The sequence below is a fragment of the Hirundo rustica genome, chromosome 1 (genome assembly GCF_015227805.2).
Source record: "Hirundo rustica isolate bHirRus1 chromosome 1, bHirRus1.pri.v3, whole genome shotgun sequence".
Taxonomy (NCBI): Eukaryota; Metazoa; Chordata; class Aves; order Passeriformes; family Hirundinidae; genus Hirundo; species Hirundo rustica.
The window spans coordinates 35,233,407-35,253,562 of NC_053450.1; the positions used below are offsets into that span (position 1 = coordinate 35,233,407).

Genomic DNA, 20,156 nt, shown 5'->3' on the forward strand with positions numbered 1-20,156 from the left:
AAGTTAATCTAATCAAAGTAAATGGACTGAGTGAGTGATCACACGGGCCAGGTTTTGGGTTGTGTTTACCTGCACAAAGCTCAGAGAATACAGAGTTAAATGCAGCTCTCAAACAAGCTTGTTTTTTTTATTTACATTTCAGCATAATCTAAAATAACAGATCCATCACAGAGGGTTTGAGTAACACAGCAGTACCAGGAGCCACAAGAACTCCCAGATTTCACACACATGCCCAACCACCACTGGGTACTCACAACTACAGTGTTACCCCAGCTCCCCACAGAAATACCAGTACAGAGTAATTTAGTGGGGTAATACATGAAAAACTCCACGTAGCTCTTCAGCTGTGAATAAAACTACCACTGCCCAGGAGCCAGGATGTGATACCCTGTCACATCATCACTATCTGAAAGACAGCATTCTGGGGCAACTTGAGCTCCCTTGATTTTTCCTCAGAAAATCTCTACTAGTAATGAATAATTGGCAGTGGAGACTGATGTCTGTGAGAGAAATTTTCACAGGTAGCTGATGTTTGAGATTTCACAATCACTTTAAGCCAGTTGAAGACATTGATGCTGCAGTCAAAGAGGTGTGGAAAACAGAAATGTCCTTTCTTACAGCACCATCTGCTTATGTTAGGTTAGGTATTACATAAACCCCTTTGTCACGTCTGTAAAATATGGGTATCAAAGAGGTTATGAAGTTTATTTTATAGACCATCAGGAGCTGCAGGTTACCTGGTATAGGAAGTTAAGTGAGAGGCTCTGTCAGTTGAAAATGCAGCCTGCCAGTAACTGCCATACAAGACAGATAAAAAATGTTCTGGAAGAAGTTATCCTACCTCCCTAAGCAGCCCATCAGAGTGCTCTGCTGCAGTGATGAAATCATATGCTGCTCAGTTCCCCAGAGAGTATATTCCCCCCCCAACATGAATTAACCATGAATTAGGCTCCTGGACAAAAAGATTTGTCTCTTCATGAATCTGTACTGCTACCACAGACTGGAGAAAGGAGTGGAAAGACAAAACAGGCCAAAAGTTTATATAGAACCATAGAATGGTTTGGGCTGGAAGGGACCTTAAAGATTTAGCTCTAACCTCCCTGCCATGGGTAGGAACACCTTTCACTAGACTGGGTTCAGAGCCTCATCCAGCCTGACTTTGAACAACAGCGTTGGACAATGGGTTTTGACAAAATTTGGGGTTTTTTTCCAAACATGTCAGCTATGCACAATATAATAAAGCGAATCCCTTGCTATTACAACATCAGCCTTCAATGACAGAGGTACTTGTGGGCAATTTCAGCAGAGGGGAAGGCTCAGAAGGACATGGAAATCACATGTGTATCACACAGTGACAATGCAGTCCTGTGCCTGCCAAACCTGTTCTGATGCTAAAAACCAGTCTTCAACCAGTATCCATCCACCTGTTCTAATAGCACTGACAGGGATCCAGTGTCAATATCCAGTACACATCTGTCCTCAGAATCTAGGACAGCACTAGTTTGATCAGACAAATACACAAATGCAAAGGTGCAAGCATAGAGCCTTCAACACTCCAACAGGGTGACTGAAATGTGCTCCCTCCCCAGCAGAAGGAAATATGCACACCAGAAGTCAGAGGGTTCTTCTCTCATTTGTCTTGTGCTGTGTGGTAGCATCAGATGCTGAAAGAGTCCAACATGAAGCAGAATCTGATTTAAATGAACTGTATACACAACCACATGAACTTTAAATAAAGGAAAATAATATTAAAATGTTAGTTTCCTCCCTTCCCCACTTCCCTTTCTCAGCTGACAGCCACCCAGCTGGTTAACTGCTCGGAAGGTGCACTCTCATTCCCACATTTAACCAGCGCTCCCCGTGGGGCACTGTGCAGCCAAATGCTTCACCACCACTTTTTAATATTGAACCACAGCACCCAGCCACTTCCTCAAGTGTGTGGCTGTGCTCTGGGGACAGCACCTGCAGGAGCTCAGCGGCAGCAATTGATTCTCAGCTAAGCAAGACACGCTTGAGAGCTTCCTTCCACAGAACACAGTAGGAAAAGAGAGGTGTTGCCTCCAGAGAGACAGAATGACCATGATGGATGCTGTCTTGCTGTTATATGGGTCCTGTTGAGTCTGTGACCATGCTTTACTCTGGTTTTGCTCCTCTGATGCTACCTCACATAGAGCATAGAAGGAGAGATAAATATATGACAATTATAGAGATGATAAGAGAAAAGGGAAATATATGACAATATATGTCAGAATTTTAACCCAAACCAAAATTTCAAGCAGCCTTTTCCAAACAGCTATGAAGGGTGCAGATTTTTCTTAACCAAACAATGAAAAAGCACCCCAGTTCAATAGCATTCTTAGCAAAGCCAGATGGTAAAAAGATGATAAAGCAGAACAGAATACAGTAAGCTGACATTTTCTGCAGGCGACTTCCCCTCCCTAATTAAAAATGACCTTCATTATTTCTTAACTAGCATGACTTTTAGAAACAAAATGATGGATAATTTAAATGGAAGCATAATTTGAAAAATGGTTTGAAATATCCCTTAGAACATTTTTCCACCTTTGACCATCTCTAAAGCACAAAAAAAGCCTTCAGTAATGAAAGAAATATGCTCCAACTTTTATGCAAGTCAATGCCACTGACTACTGAGCAAGAAAGAAACCACAGTCAATCCTCACTTCAAAGCACTGTTTAGTTAAAGATGAATTACGTGACCTTTTGGCAGTGTACAATGGAACAAAAGTCAGAGGTACCCAAATTCTTCTATGCTCTGAACAATTTCAGTATCTATGAGAAACTACCTCTGTGTTAGAATAGACCACACTTTCCAGAACAACATGTTTAAGCTAATAAAGTTTCATGGAAGCCTCAAAGAGAGCAGATAAGTCTTCTTCTGTTTGGGGACGTGGTGATAGTTTAGTCACTCTCTCCTGCAAGATGAAAGAAAAACTGGATTAAAAATGGATACCAATAAAATTAATAAAACAATAGGTGAACCGTGTGTCTCTGTACTAACATCCTTCACAGAGAATAACAAGGTTTTGCAAAATAAGTAATTAAGTAATTAAAGTTGAAGCATCATCAACTGTACATTACTTTCAAGAATATATAAGACAAAATTTCCCTGTAATTAAATACACAGATGCAAGATCAGAATGCTGTTCAGTTTCAGAGTCAAGTACAGCAAACACAGGCCTTCTCCATCGCACATGTCAGTACACTGGAGGACATTATCCCGGAAATAGTCCATTTCAAAATTAATTTGCCAGCACTGAATTAGGAGTTAGAGTTTAAGGGACTAAGACTTTCAAAATACTACTTCTCTCAAGGCCCAGGAGCTGCTGTAAATGGGGAGAATAAGCAGCACTTGTAAGTCAGACTCTGAAAAAGAGACACAGCAAGGGACGGTGTGAAACTGCTTAATAAACAGCCCACACCTCAGAGTCAGAATACAAAGGAGTTGTGGTTGGCCTTCATTTGGACACTGATTCAACAGAATGTTCAGGTGCTAAAGCCCCACTAACTGAAATAAAACTCAGGTATGTGCTTTAGTGCTCTGCTTGACAAAATCACCACAAAGGCAGGGGTTGCAATTCAGAAAAGCCCTGTGCTACTGAGGATGAGGAGCTGCATTAGTGTAGGTACCCAGTTACTGCAGAAACATTCAGCTGAAAGGGCCTAACATCAGTGTACTCATACTGGTTATGATTAGAACTTTCATGTTTTCAACAACCAATGTTTTTAACATTTACTGAAATACTGGGGAGAGTTAGAGAAGTTTGCAAAGACAGAGTCCAGGCCTACACTAGGAACACGTTATCTTTAGGTGGGATGTGTTTCGGCAAGAGAGAGTTTCTTCTGCTGCAACCTGTTTCAACATCTCCCTCGTGGAAGATGCTGCCTTCCAGCTCTAAAGTTCCCCTCTTTATTCACACATGAGACAGTGGACATCATTTGCTGAGCTCCTTGCCCCAGGAAAGGAGTGGGATGCAGGGGAAGGGGCTCCCCCAGTGCCCTGCCTGGGCAGAAGGCTCAGCTGAGCCCCTGGGAGCAGAGCACACCCCGCTGCCCAGGGTGATGCCACAGCACCAGGCTGCAGCCACTGCGCTTCCCCCAGCCGGCGGACGCGGCTTGTGGGCAGGCTGGATGTGGTTACACGGCAAGCGAGGCCACCACACTGCACAATCAACGTGGAGCAGTGGTGAGAAGCATGGTGAGAAGCCAGCTGTGAGGTATTCACAGTTCATAATCATGGCTAGCAAGGCTTGTGAGGAGTCTGAAAAGTGCAGCTGTGTGTGCATTTTACCTGCAGAAGAAGCTTTACTGGTGCCTAAGCAGTAATCAGATGGTACCTCTTTCCCCATTCCTGATACCAGTGCTGCTACACGCAGAGATCCAGGCAAAGAGGAGCCTAAGATTCTTCTATGCAGTTTTGAAACCAAATGGAAAATTCAAATAGCACTAGGGCAATAGTGTGGGGTTGGTGGGTTTGGTTTTTTTTTTTTTTTTTTTGTGTTTTCTTTTTTTTTTTTTGTTTTTTTTTTGTTTTTTTTTTTTTGCAGAATCATTAAATACAAAATATGACAACACAATGCTCAAGTATCCATAAATTCATCATATCAGGACCATCTGGGCCAAAGCCAGTTTGGCAGCTCTGTGCACTGAGATGTCCAGAGCTATCTGTAAAATCACACCAGGTGACAGGAGACAGCCAGCCTGACAGCCTGACAGACTGGAGCATTTCCCAGCTCTGTCGACAGAAGGCTGCAAACGGGTGCTCATCCCGTATGCCTCGACACAGAGGCACCAATCCCTACCTCTGCACAAGCTTGCTGATATTTGCTGGTGCCCAGACAGCAAGGCCCTGGCCCCCTCAGTCTGACTCAGTGCATTCTGGTCTGGTGCCAAGCCAAGCAGCTCTGCACTCATCACTGGCTCAGCCCCATGGTAGCTGCCTCTGGGACGTCTGCAGGGGGTGGGTGGACAGAGAACAGCCCTTCCACAATCTCTTATTTTCAGTATCCCCAACTCCTCTCAAACACAACCCAGCCACCTTGAACTTTCAGACAGAATCTTTGCTAGAATAACTGCTGTTTGTAAACAAGATCAATTTCAATACACTCACTTAGGAAGGGAAATAAAAATCTGTTTTAACTTCAAGCACAGACATCTGTCCCAACAGAGCTCCCACCCCAAATCCCAACAGTGAGATTACATTTTTCCCTGCAGCCTGCACTTCAGGGCATGGAATATACTTGGCAAACTTTTTAGTGGTGCACCACATTGCTTTCCTGGGCCATTGCTGTGTTACAAAGCAAACCTAATGCAAGCTGAAAAGCAAAAAAAATTACCAAAAACTAAACTGTATGGATCACATGGTTACTAACAGATTGTTAAAGAACACTGATACATTTGCATCATGTTATGCCTCATACAAAAAATAAGGGCCGAGAAACTATTAGATCATCTCATTTTACACAGTACAATTAATCACCGGTGCCATAAGAAGACAGAAAAGCCCTTCAACATCTTTTGGTGAAGAACTCTCCCTCAGCTATGCAAAACTTTCATCCAGTCATTGTTTTAAAGAAACATGTTTATCAAAACAAACCCTCCAAGTGCCCCATAACAGTGTATATACATAACCTACCTAATGGGTGCTCAGAGACCTTAGTTTTCTTCCTGGCTTGCCACTGCTCTGTTGTGTGTGATCCTAAGTAGTTGCACCTTTGTGTCACTTTCTCAGGTATAAAATAGGAATATTGATATTTACTGTTAATGTAACTGTTAATATAACTGTTCTACACTGCTCTGAGATTTATGAGTGAGAAGAACTACACAGGATCTGCTGTAAAATGTGAATAACCTTTTGGCCTAAAAAATTTTCACTTTCTCTGTAGTATGTGTTTCCCTTGCAACTTGGTGGAAACAAATACTAGATCCATAGCATATGAATTGAACTGTCTTTTTACAAGGAAGACTCTGGATTTTGCTTTAAGAGTGGTGTGTTGCTTTTTGCAGTGTCTTTGTGGGCACTGAAACAATAAAGGGTATTACAAGTTTAATCTATATCATCCCAGGGGACCTTATTTCAAATTCTGATGGGGGTCAGCAGAACAAAAAAGCCATCTGCGAAGAAAAATGCAACTTCTCAATATGGAAAGTTTAATGCAAAGTGAATTTGGTCATTCTTACCAGATAGCATTTGGTATTAAGGCTTTATCTATAGACCACCTGCACACATAATTAAGAGAGGTAGTTATGAAAGAACAGTATCTACTACAAAGATCACAGGCCTATGAAAAACATCCTCTTTTTAAAAACTGTAACATTAAAAAAACCCACAACCAAACACTTAGCCTTTTTTTCTGAGTCCGCGTGGAAACTGCAGCATGCACTCCATCCCACTGAAAAGAAAAACCTAAGCTGTGGAGTGAAACAAAATACAGTTGACGATTCATAATTTTCTCCATTTAAATAGTTTTCATGTAGGAATAGAAATAAAACTTGCTGGAAAAGAAACACTTTTGTTTTTGCCAAAATCTGTTCTATTTTATTTGACAAGAAAAACTGTTTTGCTCTCTGTCTTACCTGAGGCAGAGTGCCTTTGACTAATGCAGGGATGTCTGCTTTGGAATAACCAATTGCAGCTAAGCCATCATCAACATTCAGATCAAATAGGAATTTCCGGAGTGTGTCTGCCAAAATAAGCCCTGCATCTTTGATTCTGGCAGTGCGGATGTCAGCTCCTAAAATAAGACATAATGTCTTGACTGTAGGGTGGAGAGAGCAGAGGAAGCCTGTCCTGGACTTAATTTAATCATAATATCAGCTGAATACATATCCATACATAACAGCCAGTGCCCTAAAAGCAGCATGAAGTAAAAAGAGGAATCAGTCCTCATTTTACTGTTGGAATAGTTAGTGAAAGGTGAAATAAAACAAGTTCAGAAGCAGGTGAACTGCTGCCAAAAAGACCAACTGCCACAGGAGGTTAACTTCCTTTCCCTCTGTGCTTAGAGGGAGAAGCACTTTTCGGTCTGACTAACTGCTGGGAGGAAAGCAGCTAACGCAGGAACGTCAGTGGTATTTATTTGTATGGACAGTGTGCCAAATGCTAACTTCATTTTAAGGCCTTGAGTTTGCTGACATCTAGAGGACTGCTCCGTTTAATCACACATTCACGGAGAAGACGACAGCATGTGGGCTGAAAAAGGCAGGAGACAGCAGGGCAGTGTTCAGCGGGTTGAGTAAATTCTAAATTTACTGCTGTTTGAATATGTGCTTACTCGTTTAAGGTACTGTAGAACTGAAGAGGAGGAACTGCTCTCTTTGAAACATCTACTGATGAGTAATGAAAACACCAACATAAAACGAAAGCTTACAAATATTTCTTACAGAATAGCTTATGTTCCCTTCTTCAATGAATGTTCAGGACTTACTTAAAAGTAATAATGAAAGTATGTTCAGACAGGAGACCAGAGTTCCTCCATACGATTTCTTTCAAAGTAACCAGAGCTAAATTGGTTCTCCGTGTAACCTCAATGACGTTACACCAGAAATATGTTAGGTCCAAGTGCCATACTGAGAGATGATTAAGAGCAATACATAGCTACAGGAAAAATACCTTCTGTGATCCTCACACAGCTCAGTGTAACATTCAAAGGGACTTAAGTGAACTGGAGACCCACGAGCTCACTTCAAGAGTTTAGATATTCAGGTAGTAAGACTGGCAAATAATGTCTGGGAAAAACTGATAAATAAGATATGACAGAGTCTTGTACAAAGTCTTGTGCTATTGGGGCTATGCCATGAAGTCAGTTTATCCGGGGTTTTGCTGTAGAGGGGTAACTAGGACATAAACCCACTATCTTCAGATAGCAAAGTAAAAGGGAAAGGGAGGAGGATAAAACACGACAGTAAATGTGATTGGCAGTTTTAAAATATTGCTACAGTTCTAGTGCTTTCTTTTTTGCTCAACCTAAAAGATGCATCAGTCTGATTGCACTTAGAAAATCTCAGGCCACATGCACAGCTGTTTCGACTGTTTAAGAATCCACCCAGGGAGGTATTAAGCTTTTTCTGGCTATCCCCAAATTCATAGCTGTACATACACACAACACAACTATTTAGTAATCTGCTTCATGTCATAAAATACTTTCTTAGCCATTGCATTTGGCAACATGACAGACTTGAATCTGCTACTGTAGTCAGCTGGACTCTGGAGTGGACTCAGAAGTAAACACCCAGATGGGAATTAATAAATTCAATTCCACGTGACATGTTTTTAGCAGAATCCCTTTCCAACAAAGCACACAATGACGCAGTTAAAATTTCTACTGAGAAAACTAACAGAACTTTTAGAGACAGAATTTATGGCAGAAGTAAATACCACAAAACCTAAAGGAACTCCTTTTCAGACACTTCTTTTAAAATCAAGAGCCAGAGCTGAAGCTTTCTGATATCCTGTGCTGACCAGACACATTTTCTTCAACTAATTTTAGTTTTGTGTTATTGCTGTAGGAACACAGATACTAATTAGCTTAGTATATGATTCCAGCAAGGTTTGTGTTTTGGATCCGACCATAGGCAGGACAGCATACTTTAGAGGAAGCCTGAACAACCTCACAGACCATTTATGAAATAAACAGAACTTGCACCCAATGTAGTTTTTCTGACCACATTTTTTTACACCCTCTATAAAATACCGTGATATTTTCATTGTCTATATAAAATTTCCATTCTTTCTTGAGGTCTCCAATCAATGCTTGGAGATTACTTACACAAGCAAGTCATATATGTGACCGGACTGCTGTGACTTGCATACAGAAGGCTGACCATACAAGGGACGCAACACAAATTTTCCATATAGCAGGAGAGTTGGCCTAACCCCTTTTTCTCCACTCCCTGCACAGCTGTGTGTGTGGCTGTGACTGCTCCTTAGCCAGCATGGGCATTAGCGGCAGTGTAGCCACAACACAAAACCTAGTCCAGGCAAAACCCCTGACCTTAGACATAAATAAATTAGCTCAGTGCAGAGCCATGCTATCACAGCTAGAGTGCTAGCAGCTCTGAGATCACATCCCTGGAAGCTGGTTTGTTACACACAGTCATGCCAGAGGTATAATGAAGAGCTATCCTTTCTCTCAGGACACCCTTTGGTGATGGGCCGCACACATAACAAGGCACTGTACGATAAAATAACCTTTAAATAAGCTGTCAGCTTGCAGCATTCACCTTTATTCTGCTAAAAAGCAGAAAAGGCCATTTTGTTCATTATTCTCTTCTTAGCCATTACAAATGTGTCCACAGAAGAGCTACTCCAGGAAAAGCTTTCCCTTGACATCAGCCACTGAGAAATTCCAACACCTACAAACAAGCTTAGGCCTACATTAGAAAGACCAAAACCCACAGCTGTGTGCCATGGAAAAAGAACAGGAGTGATTTGGTGAATCACTGTTCTCATTCACTGCCACAGCAGGGAATTTGTTAGGCAAAATTCCTCCTTTTAGTTAACAAATGCTCCTGAGTACTGGTTCACTTTATGGTAACTACTCTTCATAAAGCACCAAGAGTTGTGCCAATCACAGCTACTCTTGTTTGATTTGCAACAGACCTCCAGTTAATTTCAGCTGCCCACTTTTCTGGCCAAGAATCAGTTTTTTTTTCAGTTTGCTCCTCTAATCATATAATTCAATATCAAAATTCAGCATTATTCTATCTAATTAGCATCACATCTAATTCCAGAATCTTGATTTTTAAACTTAAACCCCTCCCAACAACCAATGACAATTGCTTGCACACAATTTTTTTCAATCCCAAAATGTCATTTTGGAAAGAATTCCATTTGTACACGAGAACTGTACCCACAGAGGTTCCTACCTAGAATCTCTGCAGCCTCTAAATGCCGCTCAGGATGTATCTGTGCTGTGAAAGCAAACACTGCTGGGGATGTCAGCACCACAGAAAGACCATGTGGCTGGGGAAAAAGAAAAGAAAAAAGGAATAAAACACAGCAACAGGACATTTTAACTTCAATGGACTTTAATGCTCACTAATGACAGATAGCAGACATTTGAAAGGTATAATAAAAACCCCCAAATAAACAAGTTTTACCACTAAAGAGTGATCCACATTATAATCCTTTGGTTTATAAGTTTTCACCAAACCAGAAATAGGGTAAGACATTCCGTGGCTGGAACAGAGAGCAGAGAGAGAGAGTGGTTAGGGCAGCTCTTCTGGTATTTGGAAAATTTGTGTTCAGTCCCTTTCGTGGTCACTTTTCAGTGCAAGTCTCTTCAGTACTGGTACTCAGAAGGTACTGACAGGTATGGTGAGGATATTAGGTACAGACAACCCTCATCCCTCTGCACCTCAGGGACCTAGCTGTAAAACACAGTAGCTCCTCACTTTGTGAGCGTGAAGTTATATTACTTCACTGACTGGACTGAAAGGTGTTCAGTTCCTAAAGTAATGTAGATATGCCAAAAATATCATAGTCTGCATACCTATGTGTTCACACTGTCTGAGAAAAATAAACTTTAATTTTAACATATAATTAAAAGAGTAGGCTTGCTCAAAGAAAAGGAATGAAAGGAAAGCCTCTGAAGAGAATGACTACTAATAACTTCTGCACACAGATATCACTGACATTTTTACTCCTGTTTTTACAACCAAGGAAGGTAAGGAAGGCTGTGGTTTGTAATTTTCACGTGACCGGTTTTGAGTATCACAACCCAGAATACACAATCTTTATACACATAAATGACAAGAGCCCATCAGTTTGTCACAACACACAGGTCCTTCAGCACCACAGGCCAGGCTACAATTGCCTACTCTACAATCAGCAACAAGGGCAGCAACATTTTCGACCATATGAAACAAACACTAGCTATAAGCTGACCTCAGATGGGGTTACTATTTCTCTGTACTCACCAGAGATGAACACCAGCATTGCCAAAGCCAATACCAGCAAAAGCACTTGCCAGGTGCATGTTGGCTCTTGCTTCACGGTCGTCAGGGTTTCTGATGGCTCTGTGCACCATGGAGGCAAATGGTATCAATGAATTCACAAACAGATTGGTGATTCAGAAGGAAAAAGAGAGAGAGGGCTTCTTTATGGAGGAATACACAAAAAATCCAAAAGATAAGCTGAGGTAAAAATGGTGGAAATGGAATCAAGTCATGCTTTAATAAAAGAACAATCCTGCATCTGGATCACTTAGGCAGATCGTACTGGTTCAGTGAAGGGCAAACTTCTGTTCACTTTTCCAAAAAGACCCAAGTAAATAGAGTGAATTTAACCATATTCAATTCAGTGATGAATTACAAAATTCTACTTGGAATCTTTGGTAATTCTGTGTATGGCTCCAGGATCATTCCAGCTTTCTCACCATCTCATGAGGTGGTGCTCTAGACCCCACCACCTGTGTGGGAAGAAGACAGGATTCTTTGCCTTCCCATGCCTCAGGATCCATATGTGGTTTGACAGTAAGGAGAAAACATCTCATGAATAGATTCAAAGGAACAAAAAACAACTATTTTGACTCACTAGGTACTGTAAAAAGTTTTTTACAAAAAATCCCGACTTTGATCTTTAACAGATGTGCACATGTATGCAAAAGCTGTAAAGAGGCTAAAACTTTACTGACAGGGATCAAAACCAACTCCCAGCTAAATCAGTAGCTATTCTAAACTGAAGGTCTCCTAAGAATGAGCAGGTTTGCAATAAATGCATAATTTTGCACTGTCATAAGTGCACGTCATTACCTTCTTGATGGATGTGCAAGTATCTTAATTTACACTGAAGGCCACAGAAATAACATCAGCAGTATTTTATTCAGTTTGTTACATATTCCCCCTATACCGTCATAGAAAGGAGACTCTTGAAAAAAGTATGGAAATGCTGCTCCCATATTATGAACAGCTTGAAATACCTTTAACTGAGGACTTGATTCACAGAGGCATTAAAAATCTACCTCCTCAAGACACGCTACTAACCCCAATTTTACTTTGCTTTTAATTTGAAAAATATTTTGCTTTATTTAAGAAAAATCCAGGATAGGAAACAAAAGCTTAACATTGCAGCTTGCCTCACTGTAGCCCAGAATTTGCATCCTTGCAAGCATCCCTTTCAGGGCCCTGTGCTGAGCACACTGCAGGGGGATGGCTGTTAAACGTGTTACCTTTTCAGATACTTAGCCACAATGCGCAGGGCGTGCAGAGCCCAGACATCACTGACGGGATTGCTGCCTTGGTAGGCTGGGCGCTCCAGGGGATTGGAGGGGCAGGGACTGCGCTTGTTGTAAGGGAGAGCAGTGTATGATTCCAGGGCATGGCTAACAGAAAGATTAAGAAATTAAGTTTTTAACGGGGAGAGCTCCGTTTTACTGCCCTGCTGTCCTTTGAATGCAGGTTCTTATTTATTTCTGGCGTCCAAGAGCTGCTGAAACAAGAAATACAGTCTTACAGCTAGAAGAATGCTGGGCCAGCACCTCCAGAGCACTTCCTCTCTAACAAACACACAAAAAACAATCTAAACAAAGTCCCCTTCTATCAGCTCACACCATGCTAAAGGCCTGGTTGGATGCACCAGCACCTGTAGTGTTTTTCACTGAAGAGGGCTGTATATGTGCAATGAGTGCATTTCCTTTCTGTAGGACAGGAACCGTAAGAGGCTTTAGCACTGGAAACTTCATAAGGTACTTTTCTTTTAAAAGTACTGAAAAAATTATGGGTATAATGTTTAAACTAAATGGAACTGCTAATAGTCTCATCTCCCAGATACTCATGAATCCGACTATATAAAGAAGGGGCACTGCCTACATGGCTCCATTAAGATGAACAAAACTACAGACAAACAATTTTCATTGGTGAACAAATGCCTTTTATCCATTACAGACATTGCAGGACAGGGTCCTTCATCACATTTAAGAAGTCATAGTTTCATTACATATCTATTACTTTAATATACATAGCACCCAGAAGCAAAGTAAGCTCTGGCTCCCCAAATAGAAATGTCAATGCACTTTGTGAAGTTAAGCTGTTGGTTTAAGATGAATATAATTTTTGCCAAGTGAAAAGCAAGCTATGAGATTGGTTCCAAAGATGACCAGCACTGAGTGAAGACCTGCTAGTATCTCAGAAGCTTTTACAAATTTTTATTGACCATGGCTTTTGTTAGAAAATTCTTGTTCTCTAGTCCCTGCCATGTCTGTGATTCATGATAAATGCTATTACAATTGTGATTAATCATCTATCTCTATGATCCTTTAAAAAGGTACACTTGGACTCTCTTACCCTGACAACACCTATTCTGGAAGCAAACAGTTTCTCCAGTGCACTGCAAAAACATTCAAATTTCTGCAAATGCAAGATTTGTTTCCGTACATTCTGAGGAAAGCAGTAAAACTAAGGAAGAGAAAAGTCTGACAGAGCTCACCTTAACAAGAACAGCAAATAGAGGAAAAAAAAGATCATCCTCTTGTGCTCTCAAAATACATTTTTTCTACAATCATCATAGTAAAAATACAAAATTTAAATAAATTCAAGTAGCAGCCTATGCAGAAAACTCACCAAAGCACATCAAAGCCACTGTTGGCCACTATTCGTTCAGGCATAGACAGTGTGTGTAAAGGATCAATGATGCCTAATGTTGGCTTAATGGCCCTTGAAGCAATACCTGCAATATGTAAAAGGAGGAAAATCAGTTAAAGATGTTTTGCCACAAAATAGGACAAGATGAGCTTAATGCTCAAGACATGAAAATGAGGAAGGAAAAAATATTTGAAACTATGAACATGAAAACAAAGAGAGAGAAGGGAGGGTAGAGACTATCTACGAATGGAAGACTGATGAGGTGAAGTCTCTCTTTTAGAGTTATATGATTTGAGATTTTCACATGAAGTGGATTATACCAGACAATGTTCTCTATCTGTTTGCAACCCTACCTGAACAGCCTTGCAAAATGTCTGTGGCATCTGCAGTATTCTTAGATTTGTATCTTCTGTGGACAGTCAGAGGACAAAACTGGGCTGTATCTACAATCAACTGCTATTTCTAATTGCTGTCTTCAGCATCTGTAATAACCAGATGTCCTTGTATTTCGGAAAAGGGCACAAAGATGTAGATTTGAGACAGACAGACAGACCGATTGACTACGTATAGACTGGAAAACTCTTGAGCTATTGTCAAACCTCCTTAGCACACCCATCTGGGTCCCAAGTTCTGCAGACTGTGTGGCATATAAAATCCACATGTTTAGAAGCAAAACCTTAAAACAGTTATGAAGCTCAAGATGACATATTAGCCTTAATCTTTATTTGCCAGGGATGAAAAGGCCAAAGGAAGACAGTGTCCCTCACTCACACAGCATCCCAGGCCTGAGGTTTCCAAAGTCAGGAAAAGGAACATTTGGTTGCAATTACACAACAAAGAAACAGAAATCTTAAAAGTAGAAAGAAAAATACAGAGGAAATAAGGAACAGTTGGTTGACCCTGAATATAAGTAGAAATTTCCTTTGCAATTAACATTTTGTGCCATTTAAGGACTTGAAAGATTTTAGTTTCCTGTTTTGCCTTCAAACTACAATCCACTGTATTACATAGGTATTTCATTATGTTAATATGCTATAAATTTAATTCAAGGAGGAAATCTTTAAGCTTTTAAAATTTGCCTGTGGCAGTTGAATCAAACAAAATGACACCTGAAATGACATGCAGTATCCTTTCCTTTCAAGGCAGGGAAATAACAAAGACATTGGAAAAGCAATGTTGAATAACACACAAAAAAACCCACAAGAAAACCCACAAAATAAACCCAAAACAAAGCACCAAAACCTCACCGGTTTTAACTTTTAGTTCTTTGAAGTCAAAAATGGCAACACCAGTGGTTTCACTTCCAGTGCCAGATGTCGTAGGAACTTAAAAGGAAGGACGGAGATAACAACAAATAATAAGAAATATACAATACTGCGAAACAAATAATAAAACCACAATAGTAACACCACCCAAAATACAGGAGCCAGGAAATCCCTGATCCAAAGCCAACAGGTCAAAGGCAAACTGCTACTTTGATCTCTTTTCTCAGTAAAGGAATCTAACTGAGCTGAACAAGACAAAGTAATGATAAAACCTCTGATTTTACCTCCACTGAATTAAACAGCAAAACGACTGCTGAATACAACTAGAGGAGATGTAAGCCCAAAGGAAGGTGAAATGGTCACAGTAAACTGATTTCAGCAGAAGTATCAGAGAGTATAGAATAACTCACCTTCCCCTTGCCCCAAGCCTCCACACAGTCTCCTCATGCTTTACCTGCAATAAGTGGCTTGAGGGGCACAGTGACCGGCTTCCCTTTCCCAATGGGAGCATTGACGTAATCCAGGAATTCTGAGGAAGGGCTGGCTGCATACAGGTTGGCAGCTTTACAGGTGTCTATTACAGACCCACCTCCAACAGCAACATAGGCATCAAAATCTCCCCTTTTAGCAAATTGGATGGCATCCAGGAAACTGAGAGCACAAGGAAGATTTTCCAATTAGTCAGAACAAAAGCAGTACACAGGGAAACTAACTATTAAGTCCAGCATGCAGGCCACAAGGCGGTGTTTAAAAAGCCATATGGAATCCTGTAAAGGCCTAAGCACTGCTTGGAGAAGTGCACCATCAGAAGTAAATTGTACCTTTGGTCTGTTGGCTCCACACGGACATTATCATACATTTGAAAGTTTATGCCGTATTTTGCCAAGGAATTCAATACTGCATTTACAGGAGGGAGTTTGGAGAGGTTTTTATCTGTCATCAGACAAACTCTTTTAGCCCCAAGATTCTTCAGGTCCTACAATAACAAATCAAAAAACCAAGCAACTGGTATAAAATCATACACTTCACTATTTAAACACTAATCCAAATCAACCAATCCATTTGACAATAATAAAACCCTGACTTAAAAATAGCTGGTTATTGTAAGATTTTTAAAACCATATCAGCTGAAGAAAAAGAGCATTAACCACGGACATGTAGAATACAGAAAGCAGAATAAAGTTTAAAGCTGCCAAATTTATATAGTTGAAGTATTATGATACAAAAAGCTAACATTGTTGAACCACATGGAACCACTTTAAACTCTAGTAAAATATAAAACATTTTAAAAAATATTTTTTCCTCAGTTCCTGTGAGAATAAAAAAGGCTTTTTCACAGGTCGTCTCCACTAACTGCCTATCAAAGTACAGCATGTAAATCTTGAAAATGTAATATTGAACATTAATTTATTGATGAAAAATCGAAATGAGATGGCAAAAGGAAGAAAAATAATGCTACATCCTAACATTTGCTAAGTTGTCACAGTAGCTACAAAATATGTATACATTATTCTAGTGCTGTTTAAAGACATGTTCTCTCTAATTTCATTTACGGTCTGACTAATTTTACTTCACAAATTTTCAAATAAGAAGAGATCTAGTAATACTAGAAATGCCAAAGAAAGGGAAGAAAAATGATAAATGGAGAAAAACAGTGATAAAAGCATACTGGAACAATGCACTCAGGTGAACCATCTCACACTGCTGCAACAATAATTCTACACTTACACAGGGCTAGCTGAGAGCTGAATGAATATCTAGCTAATCTAATAGAAAGCCTCTGATTCATTTTAATGAGTGCTAGAAAGATGAAAGCGATCTTAGGAAATCCTGGTGAGTCACCAGGATTCAAAACTTTCTGAATTAAATTTCCTGTCAGAGAAAAACATTGTTGCGTACATCTAGCAAATTATCAATAACTCAATTATGCCCTGAACTGCATTTCCTATACCACAGCAGCACTGATGCACCATTCTTCTGTTCTTTAACCAACAGTATGCTCCAACCTTTTTACACTGATACATAGGACCACACCAGATATAAGCTTTCCTTTATTAAGTGGACTGATAGTACTGGCAGCCCTTTAGAAAATAACTTTTCACCAGTGATGGACTTACACCATGGCAGCTTACCATGCCAATCTCTTTTGTAACTCCTTCTCCATATCGGATGTTTGAAATGGCCATCTATTTAAAAAAACAACAACAACCATTTATTTTTCTCGAAAAAAATGGCATCTGGCCCTACTCATTCAAAGTGAAACATAAATATTTAATAATGTAAATATTTATTAAATGCCATATTTGTCAAGAAGTATTGTTTATATAACTTTTAAATTAAATATATTTAATGATTAAATCTACCTCAAATGCATAGTCTGTATTCCCCAGGGTGGGCCGTTCAGGGACTGGAATGGAAATAAAACAGCAGAATTAGGGAACAATAAGTTATTTCAATCTGTTTCTCAGCTCCAGAGTTGACAGATTCCCTTGCTTTTAGAATCACTAATATATTCCACAGGTCATCTCAGCTTGTCTGGATAACAGTTACCCATTTCATCCCTTGCTGTTTATGAGATTAAATGATACAAGTACTTGATCTGACTCATAATTCAACAAAGCAAGTGAGTTTTTTCAAGTTCTTCCAAAAATTAACTATTTATTTTAAGAACTGGACAAATTAGCAGGAAGGTTGCATGAGAGTTTGTTTACAGTCTACAAAGGCCAGAACAGCACATTAAAAGTAGAACTGAGAATGTGTAGAGCACAAGCTGAGAGGTGCTAGAAATGTGTAGGGGCTACATGATAACTTTCAGAACACTGTTTAAAACAAATTCATGAGACATCCTCTTTATGCACCTGGATAGAGAACATCTTACGTATGCATGGGAGCAATACTAACAGGTGTTTACACTTCTTTTTACTTATGCCTAGTCCTGAACTTGCAGGTGAAACGGAATTATTTGATGGAAAATTACCACGTGCGCTGCTAATAATAAATAAGAAACAGTGTGTTACTATTAACTTTATTGGAAGACATTTATAAGGACAGTATTTCTGTCATAGCTTCTCTCTGCCATGCCATTTTTGCGCAAATTATCACAAAACTCTATTTCTGGCAAATTCTGATTTTGCCGCAGAGCGAAGCCAATTACATCAACTGAAATTGCCCATTCTTCTCCAAGAAAAGATCAGGCAAAGCATTCTGCTCTTCCTGCTTCCAAAATCATGCCTTATGTTTGCTATATTAATTGAAAATATGCAATCTGGATTCCAATCCAAGGAGTGAAGCCGTGATAATGAGTCTTGCAGACACGCTGGGGTGCACTGAAGCACTGACCCACAGCAGTAACAGACAGATGTATTAAAACCCATTATGTACTTTCTATTGAAGCACAGATCAGGTGTTACCAGCTCTTTCATTGCCACCTCTTGCCAGGCTGTACATGTTTGACCTCTCCTGGAGCTGGAGTCTGCTGCACTTTTCATCATTAATTTGACAGGCTAAGGACATGTCCACACCATTTACTCTCTTGCTTTCTGATAGTATAATAGATGCTCTGCTGTTACATTCTTGAACCAAACTTAACTTTCAGGGCAAATTTTACTGAGTTCAAAAATTGCACTATTTCCTTGAACACGGCCAAGAAACACAATTAAATTAATTAATTAATTAAATAATTCCCCCCCCCCCCCCAGCTATAGTCACTGTTCAATCGATTCCCACTATTTAGAGATTTACTGAACTGGTATCATCTTGCTACACTATAGACTCTACTGCTGCCTGAAACTTTCAGAGAGGGTTCTTAACTCAGGCTTCAGTTTAGCAAGAGTTTAGTTTGAATTGACTGAGCAGGTCATCAAGCATACAAGTTAAAGAATGAAATCTTATTTCTCAGCTGCACTATTGTCTTGCTGTATGATGGTCTTCAGCAAAACAAGTATCTGAACATATAAATAGCTTTCCCATATGTAAAATGACACCACCAATTCTTTAAGAAGTGTTCTAAGCATGTGAAACCATGCTACTTAGAGCTACACATTACTGAAATTATGGCCCAAAACACTAATATTTGGTGGATCTGGAGCCACACAAACAAACTCCCCACAGGGTGACTTGGGTTACTCAGTGCAGCTCCCCTGCTCACAGTCCACAATCCTGGCCTAAGGGTCTGACTGTATAAAAAAACCTATGGAGATTTTATTCCCCAGGCCAACACACACCTTTGTGACAAGCTACTTCCTATTCATATCCTGTTCCTTTTCGGATGTAACAGAAAATGTATCCAAAAGCAGATCTAAAGTTGAGATGGTTCAGGAGATGACAGGCCGAGCAAAGTTCAGATCAACTGGCCCCACGGTACGGGGAGGGAGGGGACAGGAGGCCGCAACTGCGGTTTATGTGGGAAGAGTGACTCTCCAACAAAAACCACCACCGCTGTACAGCTACAAAATAACAGGCCTTCTCCTTTAGATTGCTCCTTCCCACCTGTAACCTGCACCCTCTGCCCAGGTTACACGGGTACATACAGCCCTCTGCAGGGCCACGGTCTCCTACAGAATTATTTTGTAGACACAAATTAAGTCTTACCTTGGGAATAAGTGTGGCCATGGCTCGGACACCGACAACTAGGCAAAATGTTCAAAAAAAAAAAAAGAAAAAGGATATAGTTAAAAGGGGAAAACTAAAGCAGAGAACTAAAGTTTTACGTCCTAAAAGTCTCCTGTAAGCACCCATTCCAAGGGCGTGCAGCTGAGCCCGGCCGTGTGCAGCGGGAGCGGGCACGGGGGGCGCTTCGCAGGGGCGGAGAGGCCGCCGCTCTTCGCTTTCCAGCCGCGGCCCCGGGACCGAACCCGGGAGGGACCCCGGGAGGGACCCCGGGAAGGACCCTCGGGAATGACCCTCGGGAAGGACCCTCGGGAAGGACCCCTGGGAAGGACCCCCAGGAAGGACCCCGGGAGAGACCCCGGGAGAGACCCTCGGGAAGGACCCTCGGGAAGGACCCCCGGGAAGGACCCCGAGAGGGACCCTCGGGAAGGACCCCTGGGAAGGACCCTCGGGAAGGACCCCCAGGAAGGACGCCCAGGAAGGACCCCGGGAGAGACCCTGGGGAATGATCCCCGGGAAGGACCCTCGGGAAGGACCCCGGGAGGGATCCCGGGAAGGACCCCCGCGCCCCGTCCCACCGCACTCACGCTGCCCGCTCCAGCTGCCGCAGCAGGCGGGACACCCGCGCCCGCCCCGCCGCCATCGCCCGGATCTGGGGACGGCCCGGGCCGGGGCCGGGGCCGG

General features: G+C 41.1%; 1 protein-coding gene across 2 annotated transcripts; it reads right to left on the bottom strand.

Moving 5' to 3' along the window:
* Positions 1-917: 917 nt before the first annotated feature.
* ADHFE1 (alcohol dehydrogenase iron containing 1) lies at positions 918-20,156 on the bottom strand. Of its 2 annotated transcripts, XM_040058700.2 has the most exons (14): positions 20,060-20,156; positions 19,455-19,492; positions 17,228-17,271; positions 16,997-17,050; positions 15,686-15,840; positions 15,319-15,515; positions 14,847-14,924; positions 13,579-13,684; positions 12,189-12,341; positions 10,939-11,037; positions 10,120-10,198; positions 9,886-9,982; positions 6,595-6,752; positions 918-2,933 (listed from the first exon to the last, which is right to left on the bottom strand). In XM_040058700.2, exons 1-14 carry the CDS (start codon positions 20,113-20,115, stop codon positions 2,850-2,852), a joined length of 1,398 nt encoding a protein of 465 aa, XP_039914634.1. In that variant the 5' UTR covers positions 20,116-20,156; the 3' UTR covers positions 918-2,849. The 2 variants fall into 2 exon arrangements, with proteins under 2 accessions (XP_039914634.1, XP_039914643.1); XM_040058709.2 differs by lacking the exon at positions 6,595-6,752 and having other exon boundaries at positions 20,060-20,115.

What these genes read in the sequence shown, in the direction of transcription:
- ADHFE1 (XM_040058700.2), bottom strand. Translation starts at nt 20,115, where the DNA reads ATGGCGGCGGGGCGGGCGCGGGTGTCCCGCCTGCTGCGGCAGCTGGAG. An exon ending in CGGCAGCTGGAGCGGGCAGC is followed by an intron (nt 19,493 to 20,059) that starts GTGAGTGCGGTG and finishes CATTTTGCCTAG; the next exon opens with TTGTCGGTGTCCGAGCCATG. An exon ending in ATACAGACTATGCATTTGAG is followed by an intron (nt 17,051 to 17,227) that starts GTAGATTTAATC and finishes TTTTTTAAATAG; the next exon opens with ATGGCCATTTCAAACATCCG.